Raw genomic sequence first — 21,306 nt, forward strand, 5'->3', positions numbered from 1 at the left:
CCTAATTATAATGATTTACATACTTTTGGATGTGTTTGTTTTGTTCACTTACCTCCATTTGACAGACATAAGCTTGGAGCGCAGTCTGTTCAATGTGCGTTTATGGGGTATAGTCACTCTCATAAGGGATTTGTGTGTTATGATGTCACTAACCATCGTTTTCGCATTTCTAGGAATGTGACATTTTTTGATAATCAGTTTATGTTTCCATGTGTTTCTCCTGTCATGAATGATATTGTTACTCTTCCTAAGTTTTCTATTATGCCTCAATCTATAGAACGCTATAAACCAGGTCATGTATATGTCAGAAAACACAAACAGCAGGTTCCCTCACCCCTTCCCGACGCTGAACCGCCACCTGATCCTGTAACGGTTGAACCACGACGTTCTGGTCGAATATCTCGAGCACCAGATAGATATTCACCAGACAGGTATGATTCCTCACATACTTCTCTGACTGCCACACTCTCTAGCATATCTATTCCTACTTGCTATTCACAGGCTGTTAAAGATGTACGTTGGATAAAAGCAATGAATGAGGAACTTCAAGCTCTTCAAGAGAATTTCACATGGGATATTGTCTCTTGTCCTCCTGATGTTAAACCCATTGGCTGCAAATGGGTGTATTCTGTGAAATTGAATTCTGATGGGTCCCTCAACCGTTTCAAGGCTCGCTTGGTTGCCTTAGGAAACAAGCAGGAATATGGAATTGATTATGATGAGACATTTGCACCGGTTGCCAAAATGACATCTGTTCGTACGGTACTCTCTATAGCTGCTTCTAACGGGTGGGCTCTTCATCAATTAGATGTGAAAAATGCTTTTCTTCATTGTGACCTGGCGGAAGATATTTATATGACTCCTCCTCAAGGTTTATTTCCGTCATCTAAGGGTGTGTGCAAGCTCAAACGCTCCTTATATGGTTTGAAACAAGCGCCTAGAGCATGGTATGAAAAATTTCGCTCCACTCTATTTGGGTTTTCCTTTACTCAGAGTCAATACGATTCTTCTCTATTTATTCATAGAACATCTACTGGAATTGTCCTACTTCTTCTGTATGTTGATGATATGATTATTACTGGTTCTGATCATGCTTCCATTCAAAGCCTTAAACAGCAGTTACAAGCAGCGTTTCATATGAAAGATCTTGGTAATTTTGCATTATTTTCTTGGTCTTGAGGTTCATTCTACATCCAAGGGCATATTCCTCCATCAACACAAGTATGCCACAGATTTAATTTCTATGGCTGGTCTGCAATCGGCTAATCCAGTGGATACTCCTCTTGAGGTTAATGTTAAATATCATCGTGATGATGGTGATTTGTTGCATGATCCCTTATTGTATCGTCAACTCGTGGGTAGCCTTAATTACTTGACTATTACTCGCCCTGACATATCATTTGCTGTTCAACAAGTAAGTCAATTCATGCACTCTCCTCGCCACCTTCACTTGGCAGCAGTTCGTCGTATAATTCGTTACTTGAAGGGAAGCTCTCATCGTGGTTTATTCTTTCCTACTGGAGTTCCTCCTAAATTGAGTGCTTATAGTGATGCCGATTGGACAGGGTGCCCTGATACTCGACGATCTGTCACTGGTTGGTGCATGTTTCTTGGCTCTTCATTGATCTCATGGAAAAGTAAGAAACAAGCGAGAGTCTCTAAATCTTCTACTGAATCTGAGTATCGTGCCATGTCTGCTGCTTGTTCTGAAATAATTTGGCTTCGTGGTCTTTTGGCTGAACTTGGATTTCCTCAAATAGAGCCAACTTCACTTTATGCTGACAATACAAGTGCCATCCAAATTGTTGCGAATCCTGTTTTTCATGAACGCACCAAACATATTGAAGTTGATTGTCACTCAATCCGTGACGCTTATGATGACAGAATAATATCACTTCCTCATGTCAGTACTCAGTTGCAGATTGCAGATATTCTTACCAAGGCTGTTCCGCGTCCACGTCATCAGTTTCTTGTTAGCAAATTGATGCTCATTGACAAGCAGCATCAATTTGAGGGGGGATGTGAATAGGAATTAGTTTAAATGTAATTATTTAGTGTAATTACCGATATAGCCCTGTAACCTTTATATATACAAGAAATAATAATGAGAAAAGTATCAAGCCAAGAATTATTGACAAACTATTCTTAAAAAAAATTTAAAAGGAAAGGTAAACTGTCTTTTCCATAGTTGCAGTAAGTAAAATGTAGTTTTACAAAAAACACTTGGACTCTAAAACTCAGTCTTCATTGATTTATTTAGACACCAAGATTGATCTGCGAGCTCAACAACTTCGAATCTCCAACTGCACAACATATTACCTGCTCTTCCTGCACATATTTGCTATCTTAAGCCAGTACAAAAATTGAACAAATTCAAATATAATATTATGAATAATATTATAGAAACTCTAATAACCTGTATTGATTGAGCGTGGCCGCTGCTGCCATCGACCCAGCCACACCTACCGGTGTAGTTTTCATGTCATCTTTGTTTCTAAGTTCAGCTCCGATCACTCTTTCCGCATCCTCTCGTGTTACCGCCTTGTCTGCTCCCAGCTTCTCCCTTGCCCCCTCCATTCAAATCATTAAACATAACCCTATGTCAGTCATATAGCATAATCTACGGCATTATACTAACTAATAGTTCTAAATTGAAGTTACCGTTACGACATCGGCCAGTGTTGTTTTCTGCAGAGGCATAGTACGAGAATTCCGAGTTGCTGCTGATTGAGCTATGGCTCCCAACCCACCTGGCTCAGTTTCATTTTTTCCGGTGGCTCTCATTTCCGCAGCTTGTATAGCAGCGGCATCGCTCTGATCCAACGGCTTATCACCAGCTGGAGTTAAAGGAGAAGCTTCCAGCGCCTCTCCAATGGTTATAGCATTCTTGTAAAAAACCAAATCAGGATCTAAGGCTTGATTCTCTGTTGCCTGCATGAGAGCTGCGTCTCTTGGTTTGATTGTTTGTTGCTCGGGAAACTGATTTGCTTGTGATCTTTGTGGCTGTTCTTGACTCATGATTCTACACTTTGGTTTAGATTGATTTATTCACAACCTTAGTCTTAATATGTGTTGCTTATAACTGAGTGAGTCTATATAGAAGAAATTAGTGGATACAAAAAGATGAATATTGGAGATTTTACAAATCTGTGTTGCTTATAAGGCCATCTCCAATGGTGCAACCCATTTTTGAGTTCTTTATGGGTCCCACTAGCCATATCATCTCAAAATAATTTATTTAATATTTATTTTATTGGTGTAATTCAAATGGGTCCCACAACTTTACCTCATAAAGTAATTTGATTGGGTACCACAATTTTTTAATAGTTGTATTGCAATGCAACTCTACTATGACATGGCAAATTGATTCAATATTTAATTATTATATTGATGTCTAGTTGGAGAACTCATTGAAAAATACTACCATTGGAAATGCTCTAACTGACTGAGTTTATGTATAGGATATTATATTGAATGGAGATTTTACACGTGTCTGGAAAGATGGTCGTTCCATGTTTAGAGGTACAGGTGGCATTGGAAGCAGCAACATGCATGCAACATGACACGTGTGAAAGGAATTTTATAAAAAAAAGACAAAACATGTTCTCTAGAACTAAATTAAGCAACTACTTTCTTTTCTTTTCTACATCTCCACCGACTGTGGCATGGAGTAAATGAACCTCAAGCATTGTAATTGAATAGAGTCTGATTCGACTTACCTCAACTCAGACAACAATGAGTTCAACTTAAAATTCAGTTTGTGTGTGCAAATTATATATCCTCTATCGCTAACTTTTTTTATCTAGGAGCAGTATCTCGATTCTTAGAACATGTAAGAAGGGGTGTTCAAAAAACTGATTTTCCTTAACTGATCCATATACAAACTGTACCATTTTTAAAAAGCATAGTCTATTTGTAAAATGTTAAATTTAAATTAAATGAAATCCAAAACCAATAAATCGGATACCATTTTTGTGAATTGGTTTATAAACCGGTTTACTTTCTCTTTCATTGAAGCAAAGCCACACTCGTTTCTCATTTTCAATAACTAAAAATAACTAATTATTTGAGTTTCTCAATCTTTTTTATTTTGAGAATATTTTTGCTTTTCTCGCTAATGTTCACAAAACCGACAACACTGACGGCGTTAGCGAAATCGACGACATTCACAGAAAGAATGGTTTGTGGTGTTGGCAGAACTGACGATCTTCACGGAAACCATGGCATGCAGTTTGCGGAATGGCAGAACCAATGTTATTTACAGAAACAATGGCGTGCGGCGTTTGTAGAACATACAACATTCACATAAATGATGGTTATCGTTGAATGGAACTATCACATTGTTCATTATCACTTGAGATCCTTGCTAGAAATGTGTGTTTTAATTAAAACCAATGTTGCCAGAATTGAGATCTTACATAAAATCGAGAGGGGACATTTAGATCGTAAAATATAAAATCGTAATTAAGATCGGAAGATCTTACACAATTAATTTTATAAGATCGATAGATGCTAACAAAATCGTTAAATATAATTGTAACTAAAATCGTAAGATTTTACCAAAAAATAATACTTAAAATGTTTTATATTATATATTTAATAGTGCATAAGTTTGAATATTAAATATAAATCCATAAAGTCTAAATCGAAAACATAAAATTAAAAGTCTCAAATCTTAAACCTAAAATAACAAAGTCTATAAAACAAAATACTCAAAATTATAAAGGCTAGTACAAATCACAAATACGCCGATAATTTGGATTATCTCCCATGATGTCATCTCCTTCATCTTCACTAATCTCATCATCTCCTCCACCATCATCATCATCATCATTATCATCTTCATCACCTTCGTCTGCATTTTCTTCTTCATTGTCACTTTCTATAATTTCAAGGACATCAAATTCATCTACATGTGCAGTTGATTTAACACCAGTACTTTGCATCAAATCTTCATCTAAATCAGCCACATTTACATGATTACCACCTGCATTTTCTTCCACAGCAACACACCATCAATCATCATCATCTTGGAAATCATCGATTGTTATATCTCGCTTTTTCCTTTCAGCCTTATTCTTGGTCAATCATGTATTTACCATCACATACACCAGATCGTTCATAGTCTTTTGTTTCAACCTGTTTCTTTTCTTCGTATGAACCTTAAAAGGGGAAATATTAAATTAAAATGCATAACATATAGTAACTATAAAAAATATATATGATAATTTGAAAACATATCATCTCAAAAGCACTCCAGTTTCTCTCACATCCAGAAGAACTGCAGGTCAAACTTAACACACGAATAGCAAAGTTTTGCAACTCTGGGTGTGTATCACCGTAAGATTCCCACCATTGAGTTGGTGTCTTGTTTTCTAGTCCACGTTGATCTATTTCACTCCCAAAGAACCGTTTTTTACTCTTAAAATTCTCAAGCTGACCATCAATTTTATTCACCATACCCATGTCTCCTCCCATCATCCTTTCTAAACATGCATACATCACTTGTTTAACTTCATTATCTGCTTTGAAATTAGGTTTGTAATGCAACATTGGATTAAGATAGTAACCCGCAACATGCAAAGGCCTATGCAACTGTTTGTCCCATATGTTATCTATAATCTTCCATAAAGGTTGGTAGCTTAAGAAAGAAAAGATTAAATTAGTTCATAAATAAATACTTATGTATTGTTTATATGAAGTAAATCAATCTAAGATATTTTATAAAATTATACCTTTTTTTCTTAATATTGTAGCTAGTTTGAATTTGCTCTTTTGCTTGATCCATTGCTTCATAGATATAGCCCATGGTTGGCTTCTCATCAGAATCCACCATACGTGAGACTTTAAGTAATGGAAAAGCACCCTTAAGTCAAATAACCAAATTCTTCCAAAAATACATATCTGTGACTATATTTTTAACCAATTTCCCATCTTTTGTCTTGGCAAATTTACTATCCTTCCATTCCTTAGAAGTGAACATCCTATACAATTCTCCCTTCTTATCATTCAAGCAACCCAAACACAAATATGATGTTGCAAAGCGAGTGACACCAGGTCATATCAATTCACCTCCTGCAGTATAATGATGCAACAAAGTTATAAGACCCGTCCTAGCATAAATGTAAGTTGTGATCTTTTTACCCGAAGCAATAATCTCCTTATGCATAGGTATATTGCTCTCAAAATCCTCTAACATTATATCAATAAAATGAGCTACATAAGGTGTCCAATAAAGCATATTCCTCTTTTCCATCAACATTTGTCCAGCCAACTTGTAGTTTGCAGCATTGTCTGTTATAATTTGAACAACATTTTCTACCCCCTCTTCCTTAACGATGTCATCCAGCATTTTGAAAACTTTATCAGATGTCTTTGAAATGCCAGATGCATCATTTGATTTTAAAAAGAAAGTTCCCATAGAACTATTGACTAAAAAGTTTATGATAGTTCTCCTCTTTTGATCAGTCCATCCATCATTCATTATTGTACATCCAAATTTTTTCCAAGCAACTTTATGCTCCACCAATATGCTATTTATTGACTCAATTTTTGTCTTTAAATGTTTACCTCGAATGTCATGATAAGATGGTGGCTTATATCCTTTACCATATCGGGCAATCATTTCACACATCTTTATAAATTCTTCATCTTTTACAACGTTAAAGGAGATAGAATTGTTGTAAAAATAAGTTGAAACTTGTAGGTCAGTATCCTCTTTTTCTTTTTTCTTAAAAGCATCATTGATAGTTGACTGAGAAGTTATCCTCCTTTTGAAAATAATTGCAAGACTTGAAGAGTCAGATTTTTTTCTTTTACCATCTTCTACATCAACCTCTACTACATCTTCATTTAGAGTTCTCTTCTTGATGAGTTGAGTTTGCAATTTATGAACAATGGTCCACATTTCATTGCGAACTTCATCAGGAACAGATATGCAGGGTTCAACATTACTATTTGTCCCTACTAAATGATGCTTAAATCGAAAAAAACACCGCCGTTATACTCATTATGACAATAGTTGCACTTGATCTTTCTTGATCCATCGTTTACGGGAGTGCTATATTGCCATCCCACATCTTGTCTTTGACCAGCAACATTTTTTGCAACTTTCTTGTTTCTCACAAGAACCGGCATACTACTACTACTACCACAAGCCATCTGTCCAATTAACAAAAAAAAGTTAAATCAAATAATTTGTATATAAAAAACTTAATAATACAAATATTTTTTTTTTAAATTAAAACATGTAGTAATAAAAAACAAATAAAGAAGTAAAATTAAAAACATTATATTTGAGTGTAAAATAATATCTTATAAATATATATAAATAAATAAGTAAAATTAAAAACATAATTTTTATAAAAAAACAAATAAATCTAATTAAAAAAGATAAATAACTTTTCTTTAAACATATAATCATGTGTTTGTAATATAATTTTAGCTTATTGTATTGAAAAAAGTATTCTTATATATATATATATATATATATATATATATATATATATATATATATATATATATATATATATATATATATATATATATATATATATATATATATATATATATATATATATATATATATATATATATAAAAGAAATAAAAACTATAACATATTTTTATTGTCACCGTTAGTCATGTGAAGAAGAAAAAGTTAAGAATTTGTAATATTTTTGCTACTTTAATTTTTCCATAGTAATGATAGGACACATTCGAAAACATTTTATATTATAAAGTTTTTTAATATTATTTTAAAGGTTTATCATATTATAAACATCTAAACTTTGGAAGTTGGAATTTGGAACAGCTAACAATAAAGTCTGACGGTGACGGTGACTGTGACGTTATATATTTCCAAGGACCATCATTTATTTTGAAAGCTAATACATTTAATAGAATAGAGTCACGTGAAATTTCAAGAGCCAAAATCAAAAGATAGGCAATATTAAAATAAGACACATTTTGTAGAAGATGAAACGCATAAGGAAAAACAAAAAAAAAATGTGGATTTTGTAAAATATTTTAAGGATAGATATTTGGGTTAAATAAGTTTTTGGTCCCTCCAAATATCTCTAACTTCGTTTTTAGCTCCTCAAAAAATTTTCTTCAAAGAATCGTCCTCATAAATTTTTTCGTCCACACTTTTGGTCCCTCATGTCTAACGTCATTTACAGAAGCTGACGTGGCATGCCACATGGCCGAGGTCAACATTACACTTGAACCCATAAAATTCCGTAGCTAATCGGTAGCTAAAAATGTAGCTAATCAGTAGCTAAAATTGTACTACTCCGACCTTATTTATATGCAAAGATTCCTTTTTTAGGTTCATTGAGTAATGAATGTATCTGGTCTACATAATAGACCAGATACATTCATTACTCAATGAACCTAAAAATGGAATATTTGCTTATAAATAAGGCCGGAGGGAGTAGCTAATCTGTAGCAAATTTATTTCAACAATTTTGGTTTTAAAAGAATGGAGTATGTTTATATTGATAACCTTAATATCTTTGTTGACAAAATGACAAATAAATTCCATTTGCATCTCTCTCAAATGCTTAAGGCGACTACTCTAAGTCTCTAACCTTAAAACAAGTCATCATTACAATATTATGCATGTTATACTCCTTTGACATGTCTTCCGGGGAGCATCCAATGCCTTAGCAATCTAATATATTTGCATACTTTTTATTGTCCTGAGTTAGAAAAGCGATGCCAGAAGCAAATAGGGGAGTACTAGCCAAAAGTAGCTCATGTTCATTATACTCTAATTGAAAACCGGAGAGTAATATAATGTGGACATAATGGAGTCATTGGAGTACGAGGAGGATCGGGAGTTGAAGAGGGGGCTTCAATGCAAGTTTCCTCTAGAACGGTAGTATGACCATTTTGAAAGGGTTAAAGATGAAGATTTGAATGACCAGGACCGTGTCTCCTATCAACAGCTAGTGCGATATGTTCAAGGCTTTGCGCCGGCGCGGTGCACGACTCATGATGAGAAAAAAATTCACAATGCTTATGGGCAGCCGGTCTACGCTCTTCGTTATATAAGCACGAAGGCGCTCCTCGAGTGTCTTTAGACGGGGAAGTTTTGTGTTTTCTAGGTATAATATATGCTTGTTATGTGCACGTATGTGACTTTCTTTTTGTCGTGCTAACCACATTCTTTTGTAGGTTAAATGGTTGACCTTCATGAGTGTATGGTCATATTGCAGGCCTCAAAGGGGGCCAACGTGATCCCTAAGAAAAATCTTATCTCTCATATTGGTACTGACACCAAGGTCGTCACTCCTTACGATTCTCCGTTGTCGGCTGAAGTTAGTCCAGTTTTGCAAAGGAAGCCTGCTAAAAAGCAAAGGATCGAGGATACTTCACTGGTCGGCCAACCCGAGGGTAAGGAGGATGCTTCCGCAGAGACCTTTGTGTTGCCCCCTTGTCATCTTTGTAGGGGCTCTTTATCGGGAACAATTCCCTTCTTATACAAGAGGAGGAAGCGAGAAACATCCTGAGTCTTGACAAGGAAGCTAGGGGGAGGGAGCTTTCACAAGATGCCAAGTCCATGATGAGGGTTATGGGGGCTGCCCTTGCCCTAAATGATGCAAAGACTTTTCTTTTGAAAGATTTCCAGCTAATGTAGACTAAGTATTAGGAGCTCGGGGAGCATTTTAATCAAATTGAGCTGAACTTTGAAAATTATAAGAGTAAGTACAAAATCCAGGTCGGGTTGGTCGATGACTTGAGTAAGAACAAGGGGCTATGGTCGTCAAATTTTTGGGGCCTGCGTGCCTTTAACTTGTAATTTTTGGACAACACCAACCTTTGTGGTCCGTATTTATTAATCGCCTTTACTTCGTATGCCTTATTACATGGTTGAGTATTTTGCACGTGTATGTGATGCATGTTAAATTTGGGATTGCTCGACTACTATTTGCCATTTGATAGTGCAGGGATCAGATCAAGGAAACGAAAGCAAGTCTCGATGCGTGACGAGGTCGAGGTTGCGGTTGGGGCCTCGAGCTCGCGGCGAGAACGTTTCCCATCGCAAGCTAGATGTTCTTCCATGCAGGTTGTAACACCCTATTTTTATTAGATTTTATTTAGTTAAGATTATTTGATGTTTGATAATTGTTTGTGTGTTTTATTTAATTATTGTTTGGAGTGATAATTAATTAATTATGTGCTATTATGTTAATTTAGCTATTTGAGTAATTAGTAGAATAATAAGATAATAGCTAATGGGCCTAATTTAGTTAAAAATAATAGTTGGATGGGTTAAGCCCAATTATGTGATAAAGATAGTAAAAGAGAAATTAGGTTAGTTCTCATAACATTCATTTTGGAGAAAGAGTAGAAGAGAGAAGAGAAGAGGATTGTGAGATTCTTGAAGATTGGAGGAGTTTGAATAGAGGTAAGGGTTAGAATCCAAATTCTTATAGGATTGCATGATTGGGTAATGTTATGTATGCTTTGTATGCAATCTCTTCATCTTTCAATTTCATGAAATGTTAAATGTTAGGGTTTATGAGAAATCAATGTGATTTGTGGATTGTTCATGTTTAATGTGTTACATGGATGACCCATAGTTAGAAAAATGAATAGGAACCCATAATACATGATAACTTTCGGTTGGAATGAGTTTTGTTGGGTTAGAATCAGATTTGGTATGGTGTTGGGATGCTGAAAATGCATCAGCATTTTCTGGTTCTGGTGTAGAGTGTCGGGTGAGCGAGTTGCTTCTTCGGGCAAGCCAGCACTCACATGGTTCCTCCGGGCGAGTCGAGCGGGCGAGCGAAGGTTTTTGTGACCAAGTTACTGCCTTGGAGCGCCGGGAGAAGGATTTCTTCTGCCGGGCGAAAATGCCCTGTTTTGTGAAAATTTAAATGATCATAACTTTTGATCCGTAACTCCATTTTATGTGTCGTTTGAAGCGTTAGGAATTTATTATGATGTTCTACATGATAGTATAGGATTTATTTGCACTTGATTAATTAATTTTTATGTAATTATGAGAAATAACATGTAATTATCTTATGTGCATTATGTTTTGATATGTGATAAATAGCAATTGTTGGAATACTTTGTGGAGATATATTCATGATGTTTGTGATTGGATATATGATTATTGTTATGCCTTGTTGAATTTGTTATTTTGGTGTGTGAATCTTGTACAATTGGTGGATAATTCAATGTATGAATTATTGAGGTATACGGTATGTTAAGATTTCTGTGAATAATCTTAATTGCATATGTATTGAGATAATTGTACATGCATTCATGGTTGGCTTTGAAATATAGGCGGTGAAAATTTGGGTTCACATGTTGGCTTGGATTCTAGAGGTAGAATCGGGAGCGGTGAAACTTTGGGTTCATAAGATAGACGTTGATCCTTAATTGGAAATAGGCGTGTTAGCTTTGATATTGTCCGGATTGGAAGCGTGGCTTGGATTCTAGATATTGAATTGGAAAGCGGTGAAACATTGGGTTCACATGGTACCACATGAATTGAGTCACATTTGTTACATTCGAGTCACATTGTGTGCTATGTGATTGCCTTGTATACTTGTGATTTGTTTTGGTGTGATAATTGGTATATGATATATGAATTGCCTAATTGAGAAGTGTGATGAATTGTGAAATGTATGCTTGTTTATGATGCATTTCCCATTATTATGTTTTCTATAATAATTTGAATTCTCACCCTTCTGTTTGAATGTTGCCCTTTGTTGGTAACGTGCAAGTTCAGACGAATAGTAGTTTGTCCGAGGATTTAGCCTAGGAGCTCCTGAGTTTGTTATTTGATTAGGTAGTGAGTCGATGCTCTGGTCATGTAACACTAGGTTAGGATTAATGGTGTTGAATTCATGTTTTATTCGGATTTGTATCTTGATACTACCTTACGATTTCGTATGATGTTTATTGTTATTGTGAGAGGCCTTAGTGCCAAGTATTTTGGATATGATGTTATGATTTCGTCTTGGATATTATTGTGATATGATCATGGTATGGGACATGGATTATTATGAAATTCATGAGTATTCGTTATTTCTGTTGTGTATGCATATTCTTAATGAATCATGTTAAGTAGAATGTGTTATTATAATGACCAGATGAATTGTATAGTTATGGATGTATGATTGTTGGTTTTTAAAAGCTTTTAGTTTTTGAAAACGTCGTTGTGACGCCCCTTGTTTATATACATGTTTACTCTGAATATTGGTAGATTATTATAATTTGGGGTATTAGAAAGAGGTGTTACACAGGTACTTGGATGGTGGAGCTAGGTATAGGTATCCGCGTCTAAATTTTTTGTCATAGTATAGGGATCTTTGATTCTATCATAAAGGAAACTATAGTAAATCCAGTGTAAAAGTTTCCTTTAGAACAAGTTCTAATTTTATCGACAAAGTGGAAGCAAAAGAGATAGTGAGCTCAAGCTATAATGGAAGTTGTTATACCCCAAAATTTGCCCACATCTTTTTCAAAAAAGAAGGCAACAGACTTCTGTCTAAAAATTAGGAGTTTCATATAATCTTGGATTTTATTTCATAAATATCCTGATTTCATGAATACTTGGTTTTTAGAATTTTTTTTCTTATACGGTATTTTGGTTCGCTGTTGAATTTATTTTTACGCAAACGCCAATTACTGTTTATCACTTCACACACGCTATCTATTTGAGATTTATTTACGGATAAATAGTACTGACGCAATTGGTACAGAATTTATTTTGCAGGCGCAGAGTCCGGAGTTTCAGACTGTACTGGTAACAATTAAATTATTATTGTTTCCCACTAATTTTGGTACTATATTCTATTATTTTCAAAATCTCTTTCTTTCTTTTCAAATCTCTTTCTTTCAAATCAAATCCTAAATTTATTCTACACATTTCTCTTTTCAAACACTAACATACACTTTCTTTCAAATTCTACTACCACTCAAATTTTCCTTTTTTGTACGGAATCACGTCATTCCCCAACGTCTCTATCCTTCTTTTCATTCTATAAATACCTCTCTTTTTTTTCCATAAAATCTCACATCAAATTTCATTCAATCTCTCAAATTTCTACCTCATATCTATTTTCTCTTCTTCCCCGGCAAAAAATGGCAAAGTGGATGGAGACACTTTTTCTTATAGTCATCACCATTGCTACGGTGATCATGTCCTTCTTCTATCTGCATAGTCCTGAAAAATGCGGACCTGCGATGGTTACACTTCCGATCATCTATTTTCTGTTGGTCATAGCATGGATTATTAATCGTCATATGTAAACTTTGTCGTATCTTCTGTTTTTAGAATGTACTGTTCTTTATATTTACCGTGCTGTTTACTACGTTTTGTTTAGGTAATATTTGTAATGTCAGTATTAAGTATTACACTATCTATTATATCGTCATTTAACTAGTAAGATAATATTATATGTGTTTATTGCTAGTTAAAATATTTATTTTTTCTGTGCATTAAATCCTTTCAGTCTTATTATTGACGGTAATTTTGTTCTCGTACAGTGTACTTTAATTATTTATTATGTTTGTGTTTTTCTAACAAATCATGTAAATAATTTCTCACCATTAACACAACAAAAACAAAAAGAAAAATTAACTTTAACTGTTGAATTTTCACTTTAACTGTTACGTTAATACCCGAACAGCCAGTTAACTGTCAAACCCGGTGACAGCACGTTTCTCCGTGTTTTGTACCATCAATCAAATCCATCTTTCACACTTCAAAATTCCAAGATTTTTGTCCTAGAAGTCTTCTGACAATCACAAGATCAGCAAAGACTCAGCACTGCACAAAAATCAGGTACGCTCGACTGTCTCCTACACAAACAGTCCCTAACTAGGGTTTTTGTTTTTTTTAGGAGAACAAGTTTTTTGAGACTTCAAATGGATTTCATGTACCTCCATATGTCTCAAAGTACCACCAGAAAAATTTTCAAACTTCGATTCGCTCGGACGCGCAATCGACAGCTCAAACAGTCAACAGACGACTCGTACGATCAAAAAGTCAACAGACAGTCAAAAATAAATTTTTTTGTCAACATCCATATTTTGTCAAAGGATTTATCATTTGACTAGTGGTTGATCAAAATTCATCAAGACATTCTTCCTAAGCGTTATTCAAAGTCTAAGCTTCTTCGCATCATCCTTCGATACACCCTATCCAAAGACCTCTTCAGGTAGTCTTATGTAAGACATTACTTCCTCTCTCCTCAGATACAATCAAATGATCTAGGTCTGAAAAGCATATGCTTTAGACAAGTATCCTGTCAAACAACTGGATGGCATCTATGAGCCCATCTCCCACAGAACTCTTTCCCTACGCAAGCAAATTTCAGGGCATTTCAGTGTCCAATCATCTTCTACCTCTTCAGGTTTAAGAAGATTGAACAGGGGCAGCTGTCATACCCCAAAATTTGACCGCCTTAACCCTAACTTTTAAATAATTTTTAACTTTGGTTTTATAAGTTTTTATTAAATTTTACTAACCTTTTAACAGTGACTTATTTTGCTTATTTAAAAATATATAATAATTTATTTTAAATTAGTTGTTTTTTTTAAATAATTAATATCTGTTTGACAGTCCTATGCTTTCAAGTTTCCTTTCATTTCAAACAAATGAGTCATCACAATTGGTAAAGAGATAAAAATTTGCAAGTACAAGGTCTTGTGTTCGAATCCTACCTTTCTCCTCTTTAATATATATTTTTATTTTTGATTTTTGTCTTATTTCTAAATTTTCTCTATTTTAATTTTTTTTTTTAACTTGTGTTACTTTTATTATTATTTCTAACTTTTCTCTATTTTAATTCATTTTTCACTTGTGTTACTTTAATTAATATTAGGCTTAGATTTTTAATATTATCTTTGATTTATATCATTATACTTTTTGCTGTGAAAATGTTATTCCTTAATATTAGTTGAAATAGAACTTTTAGTTTTAGTATAAGTTTTATTATTAGGTTCTAACATTAATTTCTTGGTTATAACTAATATTTAGAATTAGTATTTTTTATTTTTAGGATAGAATCACGTTGTACCTTTTGCTGTACTATTTTTTTTAGTTATACTTTTTATTGTGAATAGTATCAAAAACATATCCTCCATTAATCACAAATGTGGATAGAATCAAATTTTCCCAAATACATGGTGAATTAGGAGATACACCGCAAAAATGTTGTTCCAATTCAAAAGCTATTACAATTCTAAAAAAAAAATAATATAATCCTTCCAAAACTGTTTCAATCAAGCATAATACCGAATCAATCTGAGTTTAATACAGTTTTTCAGTATAAAAAGGGGATAAATTTCACATAAGGGGGGATTTTTGGACAAGGTTTTGCAGCCAAAAGGACGATGAACGAAACTCCAATTTTTCTATGAAAGTTGAGATTTTCGGTTTTGGATTCGTGGCCATTCTCAAAGGGTTTCGAAGGTCCCTTCACACTCCCCAAAGGCTCCTGAAGCAATCCAGGCCATTACCAAGGCTTGCAGCCCCAAGTATCACGGTTTTCACCGTTTTCGGTTTGTCCATATTTTTTATTTTTTAATTGTGAACATTTACGTATCATGAGTTTGTTTTGATGATGTACTCGTGTTTATATTGATGCCACAAAGCTTTCTGTTTTGTTTAATTCTCGTTTCGTTGCAAATATAATGTTTCACCATTGTTAGGGTTGTGAAGCTTGGATTTGGGAACATTGGGTTAGAGACAAAATTGGACGAAATTATAGGTTTCATTGAATTCGTGAGTTGATGTATATTTAATCCGGGCTATTGGTTTGTGTTTAGTGTTGATGATTTGCAGGTTTAATTAATGGAGGTTTATGGCAACACACATAAACCGTTGCCAAAGGTTCTCAAGTTGCAGAAAAATACGTGGGGAAGATGAAGAATGGCTGGGCGCGGGACCTGCTGGTTCAAATTTTCTAAAATTATTATTTTATATTACTTAATGGAAGTATTATATGAACAGCTAGCGAACACAGCTTGAGTGGCCATAAGCGTTTGAAGTCTTGTGGTAAGACGTGGGTTCGATTCCCACTGGAGGTAAATTTTTATTCAATTTTCTTGAGAAGTGAACAAGATGATCCACCGCGCGCATCCTCATCACGCGCGCGTTGTACCCTCACTCATGCACCGTTAGATCTCCCCAAGATCAGATCCTACGCGCCTGGATGTAGCAGTCCACCATGGATATCCTAGCCTATGCCACACATAATCAAAAACCAGGTTTTTTTATATATATTTATTTATTTTTATTATTTAAGTATTTAGATTAATTAATAATTAATTCTATTTGATTTAGTTAATTTATTTAAATTAGGGTTAGAATATATGATTAGGATTAGGTTAATGACTAGGATTAGAATATTTTTCCGATTATTTCGATTATATCGATTTAATTTATTTAATTAATTTAACTATAAAAATCACAAAAAACCCTAGAAAGGCTATCAAATATTAGGGTTTGTCCCAATCCCATTGGCCGGTGGCCAAAGTATTAGCATTAGGGTTTTTCTAACCGACTTAGGTTTTAGCCAAACAATTTTAGAATTTTATTCGCTTCGATTAAATTAATTGATCGCGGTGGGTAATAATCAATCCTTTAAATAATTAAATATAAATTAAAATAATATTTATTTTGCTAAATGGTTTTAACCAAATCTATTGGTTACGATGATTAGCATTTTCCCTTTATCAAATTCGTTATTATTTGTAATCGAATCTATCGATTATGAGGAGTAACGATAATTTAAAATACACACATTTGCTATTCGTGGTAATCGAATCTATCGATTATAGTGGTTAGCAATCCTCTCTTTAACCTGTTAGCCTTGGTAATCAAACCTATTGATTATCGCAACTAATGGTAACAAATAAAAATCAGGGTTGTACGCCCAAACACTAAAACATCTAAAATACACTAAACCACGACACTACAGATTTTCATCTCTTCAATACTGCGATGTTCAAACTACGATAAGGTAATTCAAAATACCTTCGAACTTCGCATTTCAAAAAAACTACGATAAGCCATTCAAAAAGCCTTCAAACACCTCCATAACAAATTCAAGGGCGTACAACCCTTCCCCGAACTACGTTGACTCTGATTCTCCATAAGGAGATACGTAGGCACTTGGCAACAAGGCGAGTCCCCCTCTTCCAAAATTTAATCATGTTCAAATAATTAGCCTTTAACTCTATTTATTGTCTGTCATCTTTCTTTATGTTTTGCCATAACCCTTATCTTTGCAATGTTAACCTTTAGGAAAGGGTTGAGGGTGCCTAACACCTTCCCTCGACCTGAATATAGTATCTTACCCCGATCTCTATACTGCGTAGGGTTTCCTATTCGCCCTTCAGAATAGGTGGCGACTCTCTAAACTATAAATTTTTAGGCAGGTTGCTACATTAGGGTAATCCCTCTTTTACTCTTTACAAAATCAAAAATCAAATTCTACTGTTTCAAATACGAATTCAAACTTTTGTTTACATCTGATAAAAGGAGAATTTTCTAAAAGAATTAGGAAAAGACCTTATAAATGTAGGATAGACCTCATAATTTCTTGCTCAAATCAAAACAACAAATGTCTCACATATTCACCGTTTTTCAAAACAAAACTTTCAAAAAAGACAATACTTGGTATATATCCAAACAAGGATCATTACGAAGTTAAAGATCTTTTTTGAAAACATCTTTCGAAAAACAAAACACTTTGTATACATCCGCACAAGGATCATTACAAAGTTAATTTGCAAAGGTATTTTAAAACCACATACAAGCATTTAAAGGCAAGACAAACGATTCAAAGAAGTGAGCCAAGCAACTAAGAGCCCATGGATAACCATGGATACAAAGGGTGCTAACACCTTCCCTTTGTATAACCTATCCCCTTACCCAAAATCTCTTAAAGGTCTTTTTCTGTTTCTTTTATAAACCTTTCCTTAATTGGATAAAATAAAAGTCGGTGGCGACTCTCTGATTTTCACAACTCAAAAAGCAAAAGAAGAGTCAGTTTGCGTCTCACAAAACCGAGGGCGACAGAACTGGCGACTCTGCTGGGGACTTCAAAAACAAAATGTTTTCAGAAAGGGATTACCTTAGAGATTAGGCCATTTCGATGTTTTCAATTGCTTGTCTTGTTTGCTTTATCTTTCAAAGGTTTGTTTGGGTATTTACTTGTGTAAAAGATTCTAACCCGAATCTCGAGATACCTTAAGTATGTGACAATAGACCAAGGAAACTGTACGGCATGTACCGATACGGTTGATCTTGTAGTCACCGTTAGTGCGACACTTTGGTTTATACTGATGTCCCTTGAAAACGATCAAGGAGTATGTTAGGCTTCCGAAATGTCATTAAACACTAATTTGTCTTAGAACCTTTTAGTTGAACTTGACTTGTGGCCTATTAAGTGGCTAGCATTGAAATTGATCGAAGTTAGTTATCCTCGAGAAATATTTTGATCGGCCGCCCGAGTGCCGTATTAAGATATTGTCTCCAAGGATCATAGAACCCGAATACTATTCTAAGACAGGTTTTAACCAACTCAACTTCAGTGGGGAGGGTATCACCTATCAAACTCATGCAAGCCTTTGAACCTAAGGCTATTGTTTGATTTGTTTGTGTGCCACATGTTTGACATCATGACATCATAAGCATCATAAGCATATCATTTTTCACTAATCATTTCAAGGATCAAAGAGTTTACCTTTGTTGTTTCAGGCAATGGCTCCCGCTACCAGAGATTATGTCCGAATCAACATCTCAACAGTACCATCTGAGCTCAAGGACTTAATATCAGAATTTCCCGGAAATGCTCAATTCACTGAAAAGCATGGTCACCTACTCCATTTGGTTACCTCAAAATTTGAAGAAGACATGATACGGGTTTTGTTCCAATTCTTTGATCCCGAACATCATTGTTTTACATTTCCTGATTACCAGTTAGTACCCACTTTGGAAGAGTTCTCTGAACTGATTGGGTTACCTGTTCGAGATCGATTACCTTTCACTGGTTTAGAAAAGATTCCAAAGCCAGAAATCATTGCTGCTGCCTTACATTTGCGAAAGTCAGAAATCGAGTCCAATTGGGAAACAAAGAGTGGAGTCGAGGGTTTGCTTGCTAAGTTCTTAATGGAAAAGGCTCGATTACTACTAAAAAACAGAAGTTACCTAGCTTTTGAAGAAGTTGTGGCTCTTTTGATTTATGGGTTGGTTTTATTCCCTAATCCCGACCATTTCATAAGTGTGCATGCTATCAACATTTTCTTAACCCGCAATCCGGTGCCTACTTTGCTGGGAGACATCCTACATTCTCTACACACTCGTACCATGAAAAAACGAGGAACTCTTATGTGTTGTGTACCAATACTGGCTAGATGGTTTACCTTACACCTTCCCTGATCAGTGTTGAGAAACGAACAAAGGATGCAATGGTCTCGTAGAATCATGTCTTTATCTCATTCAGATATCCGGTGGAACAACTTCTTTCAAAGATACATCACTCTTATTGACCATTATGGGGAGTACCCTAATGTGCCACTCCTTGGCATTAAGGGAGGCATCACCTACAATCCCTCTTTAGCTTTACGCCAATTCGGATATGCACGAAGTAACGGTCCTCATGACATGATTATCCGTGGCATTGTGTTCGACTACGAAGATGATTCCCAAAGGTATCGACGAAGGTTTATACATGCTTGGGGCAGTGTCTACAAAGTAGAAAGCAAGACTTTAGGACAGTGGAATTCAATTCCCATGGAACCTTACCTCAAATGGGTGCGTGCCCGTGCACAAAAGTTAATCATGCCATATCCCACTATCCTACCTATGACTATTGAACCAGGAGTCGAAGGGGAGGAACCTCGAGTTATTCTACATCCGGACATGCCAACTGACCTGGAAGAGTTGCAGAAATCTTGGGTTCAGCTAAAAGAGGAAAGAGACACCTTCAAAGCATACTGTCAAGACTATGAGGGAAAAGTGTTGGAGCTCACCAAACAACTCCAAGAAGAACAGCAGATCAACACATTCCTGGGTGCAAAGAGAAAGCGTCCATGGGAGACCTGAGGGATCCTTCACTTTCTTTATTTTCTGTTTTGTAAGCCCGAATGAGGCAAAGAAAAAAGAGAAAAAGAAAAAAAAAAAAGAAGAAATAAAATGTTTGACTAATAAATGTTTGTTTTTTTCTTTCTTTTTAACAAATCTAAACTCTAAGATCCTTGAAAACATTGCATATGCATCTCATTCATAAACATTGCATAACAGGTTCGCATAACGGATTTCTCATCTTCTCACTGTTTATTACAGTTAGAAAGGATGGAATCTGAAGCAAGCATCAAAAATCTTGAAGTACAAAATGCCCAAGTTCAAGTAGCAATTCTGGAGCTAGCAAAAGGGCAACAGGAACTGAAAGCCCCGATGATCAAGAAAAAGAAAAAGCCCAAGGGATCTGTAGGTTTGAGCCACCTCGTGTGAAAAGTCAAAATCCCAGCCAGGAGGCCTAAAAATGCGCCAATCCCTGAAGAGGTCGGTGAAGATGACCAAGGGGACAATCACAGTAATCAGGGTTCTGCCAAACCTGACGAAGAAGATTATCATTCCGAAGACGAAGAGGGTGATGATAAATACCAGCAGTTGGAAGAACGCATGAAAGCCATGGAGATACAGAAAATACCTGGTTTAGACTTCGACGACCTTGGACTTGTCTCAGATATTGTTATCCCTCCAAAGTTCAAAGTTCCTGTCTTTGCAAAGTATGATGGAGTCTCTTGCCCAAAGTTGCATCTAAGGTCCTATGTGAGGAAGATATTACCTCATACGGCAGATAACAAATTATGGATTCATTTTTTCCAGGAAAGTCTGTCAGGTACTCAACTCGAATGGTACTACCAACTGGAAAGTACAAAAGTTCACACCTGGGGAGACCTGGCTGCTGCTTTCTATAAACAGTATCAATACAATGCTGACCTTGCACCAACTCATACTCAATTACGAGGCATGACCATGGCACCAAAAGAAAGTTTCAAAGAATATGCGCAAAAGTGGAGAGATCTAGCTGGAAGGGTTCAACCACCCTTATCTGATCGCGAGCTAGTTGACATGTTCATGGGCACTTTAACTGGCCCGTTCTATAGTCATTTGCTGGGAAGCTCATCATCAGGTTTCACTGACCTGATACTGACTGGAGAGCGTGTCGAAAGTGGCATTCGAAATGGAAAAATTCAAGTAGGTTCTTCCTCTGGTACTGCAAAGAGACCCATTGGTGGGAAAAATGAGGTCAATACAATGCAAA

General features: G+C 35.4%; 3 protein-coding genes across 5 annotated transcripts; all 3 read right to left on the minus strand.

The window, feature by feature from the left end:
- Window positions 1–2,155: 2,155 nt before the first annotated feature.
- On the minus strand, window positions 2,156–3,160 carry LOC131644418 (late embryogenesis abundant protein 3-like). Of its 3 annotated transcripts, none has more exons than XM_058914912.1 (3): window positions 2,662–3,160; window positions 2,417–2,571; window positions 2,156–2,341 (listed from the first exon to the last, which is right to left on the minus strand). In XM_058914912.1, the coding sequence occupies exons 1-3, from the start codon at window positions 3,016–3,018 to the stop codon at window positions 2,257–2,259; spliced, it is 597 nt and encodes a 198-aa protein (XP_058770895.1). In that variant the 5' UTR covers window positions 3,019–3,160; the 3' UTR covers window positions 2,156–2,256. The 3 variants fall into 3 exon arrangements, with proteins under 3 accessions (XP_058770895.1, XP_058770897.1, XP_058770896.1); XM_058914914.1 differs by having other exon boundaries at window positions 2,156–2,345; window positions 2,662–3,159; XM_058914913.1 differs by having other exon boundaries at window positions 2,156–2,328; window positions 2,662–3,158.
- A 1,567-nt stretch (window positions 3,161–4,727) lies between these two features.
- Window positions 4,728–5,809, minus strand: LOC131656576 (uncharacterized). The gene is made up of 4 exons (XM_058926269.1): window positions 5,736–5,809; window positions 5,271–5,641; window positions 5,100–5,162; window positions 4,728–4,996 (listed from the first exon to the last, which is right to left on the minus strand). Exons 1-4 carry the CDS (start codon window positions 5,807–5,809, stop codon window positions 4,728–4,730), a joined length of 777 nt encoding a protein of 258 aa, XP_058782252.1.
- On the minus strand, window positions 5,408–7,204 carry LOC131644416 (uncharacterized). Its single transcript, XM_058914911.1, has 2 exons — window positions 5,736–7,204; window positions 5,408–5,641 (listed from the first exon to the last, which is right to left on the minus strand). The coding sequence occupies exon 1, from the start codon at window positions 6,905–6,907 to the stop codon at window positions 6,059–6,061; it is 849 nt and encodes a 282-aa protein (XP_058770894.1). The 5' UTR covers window positions 6,908–7,204; the 3' UTR covers window positions 5,408–5,641; window positions 5,736–6,058.
- Window positions 7,205–21,306: the final 14,102 nt, after the last annotated feature.

This window comes from Vicia villosa, linkage group LG1 (assembly GCF_029867415.1).
Source record: "Vicia villosa cultivar HV-30 ecotype Madison, WI linkage group LG1, Vvil1.0, whole genome shotgun sequence".
NCBI lineage: Eukaryota > Viridiplantae > Streptophyta > Magnoliopsida > Fabales > Fabaceae > Vicia > Vicia villosa.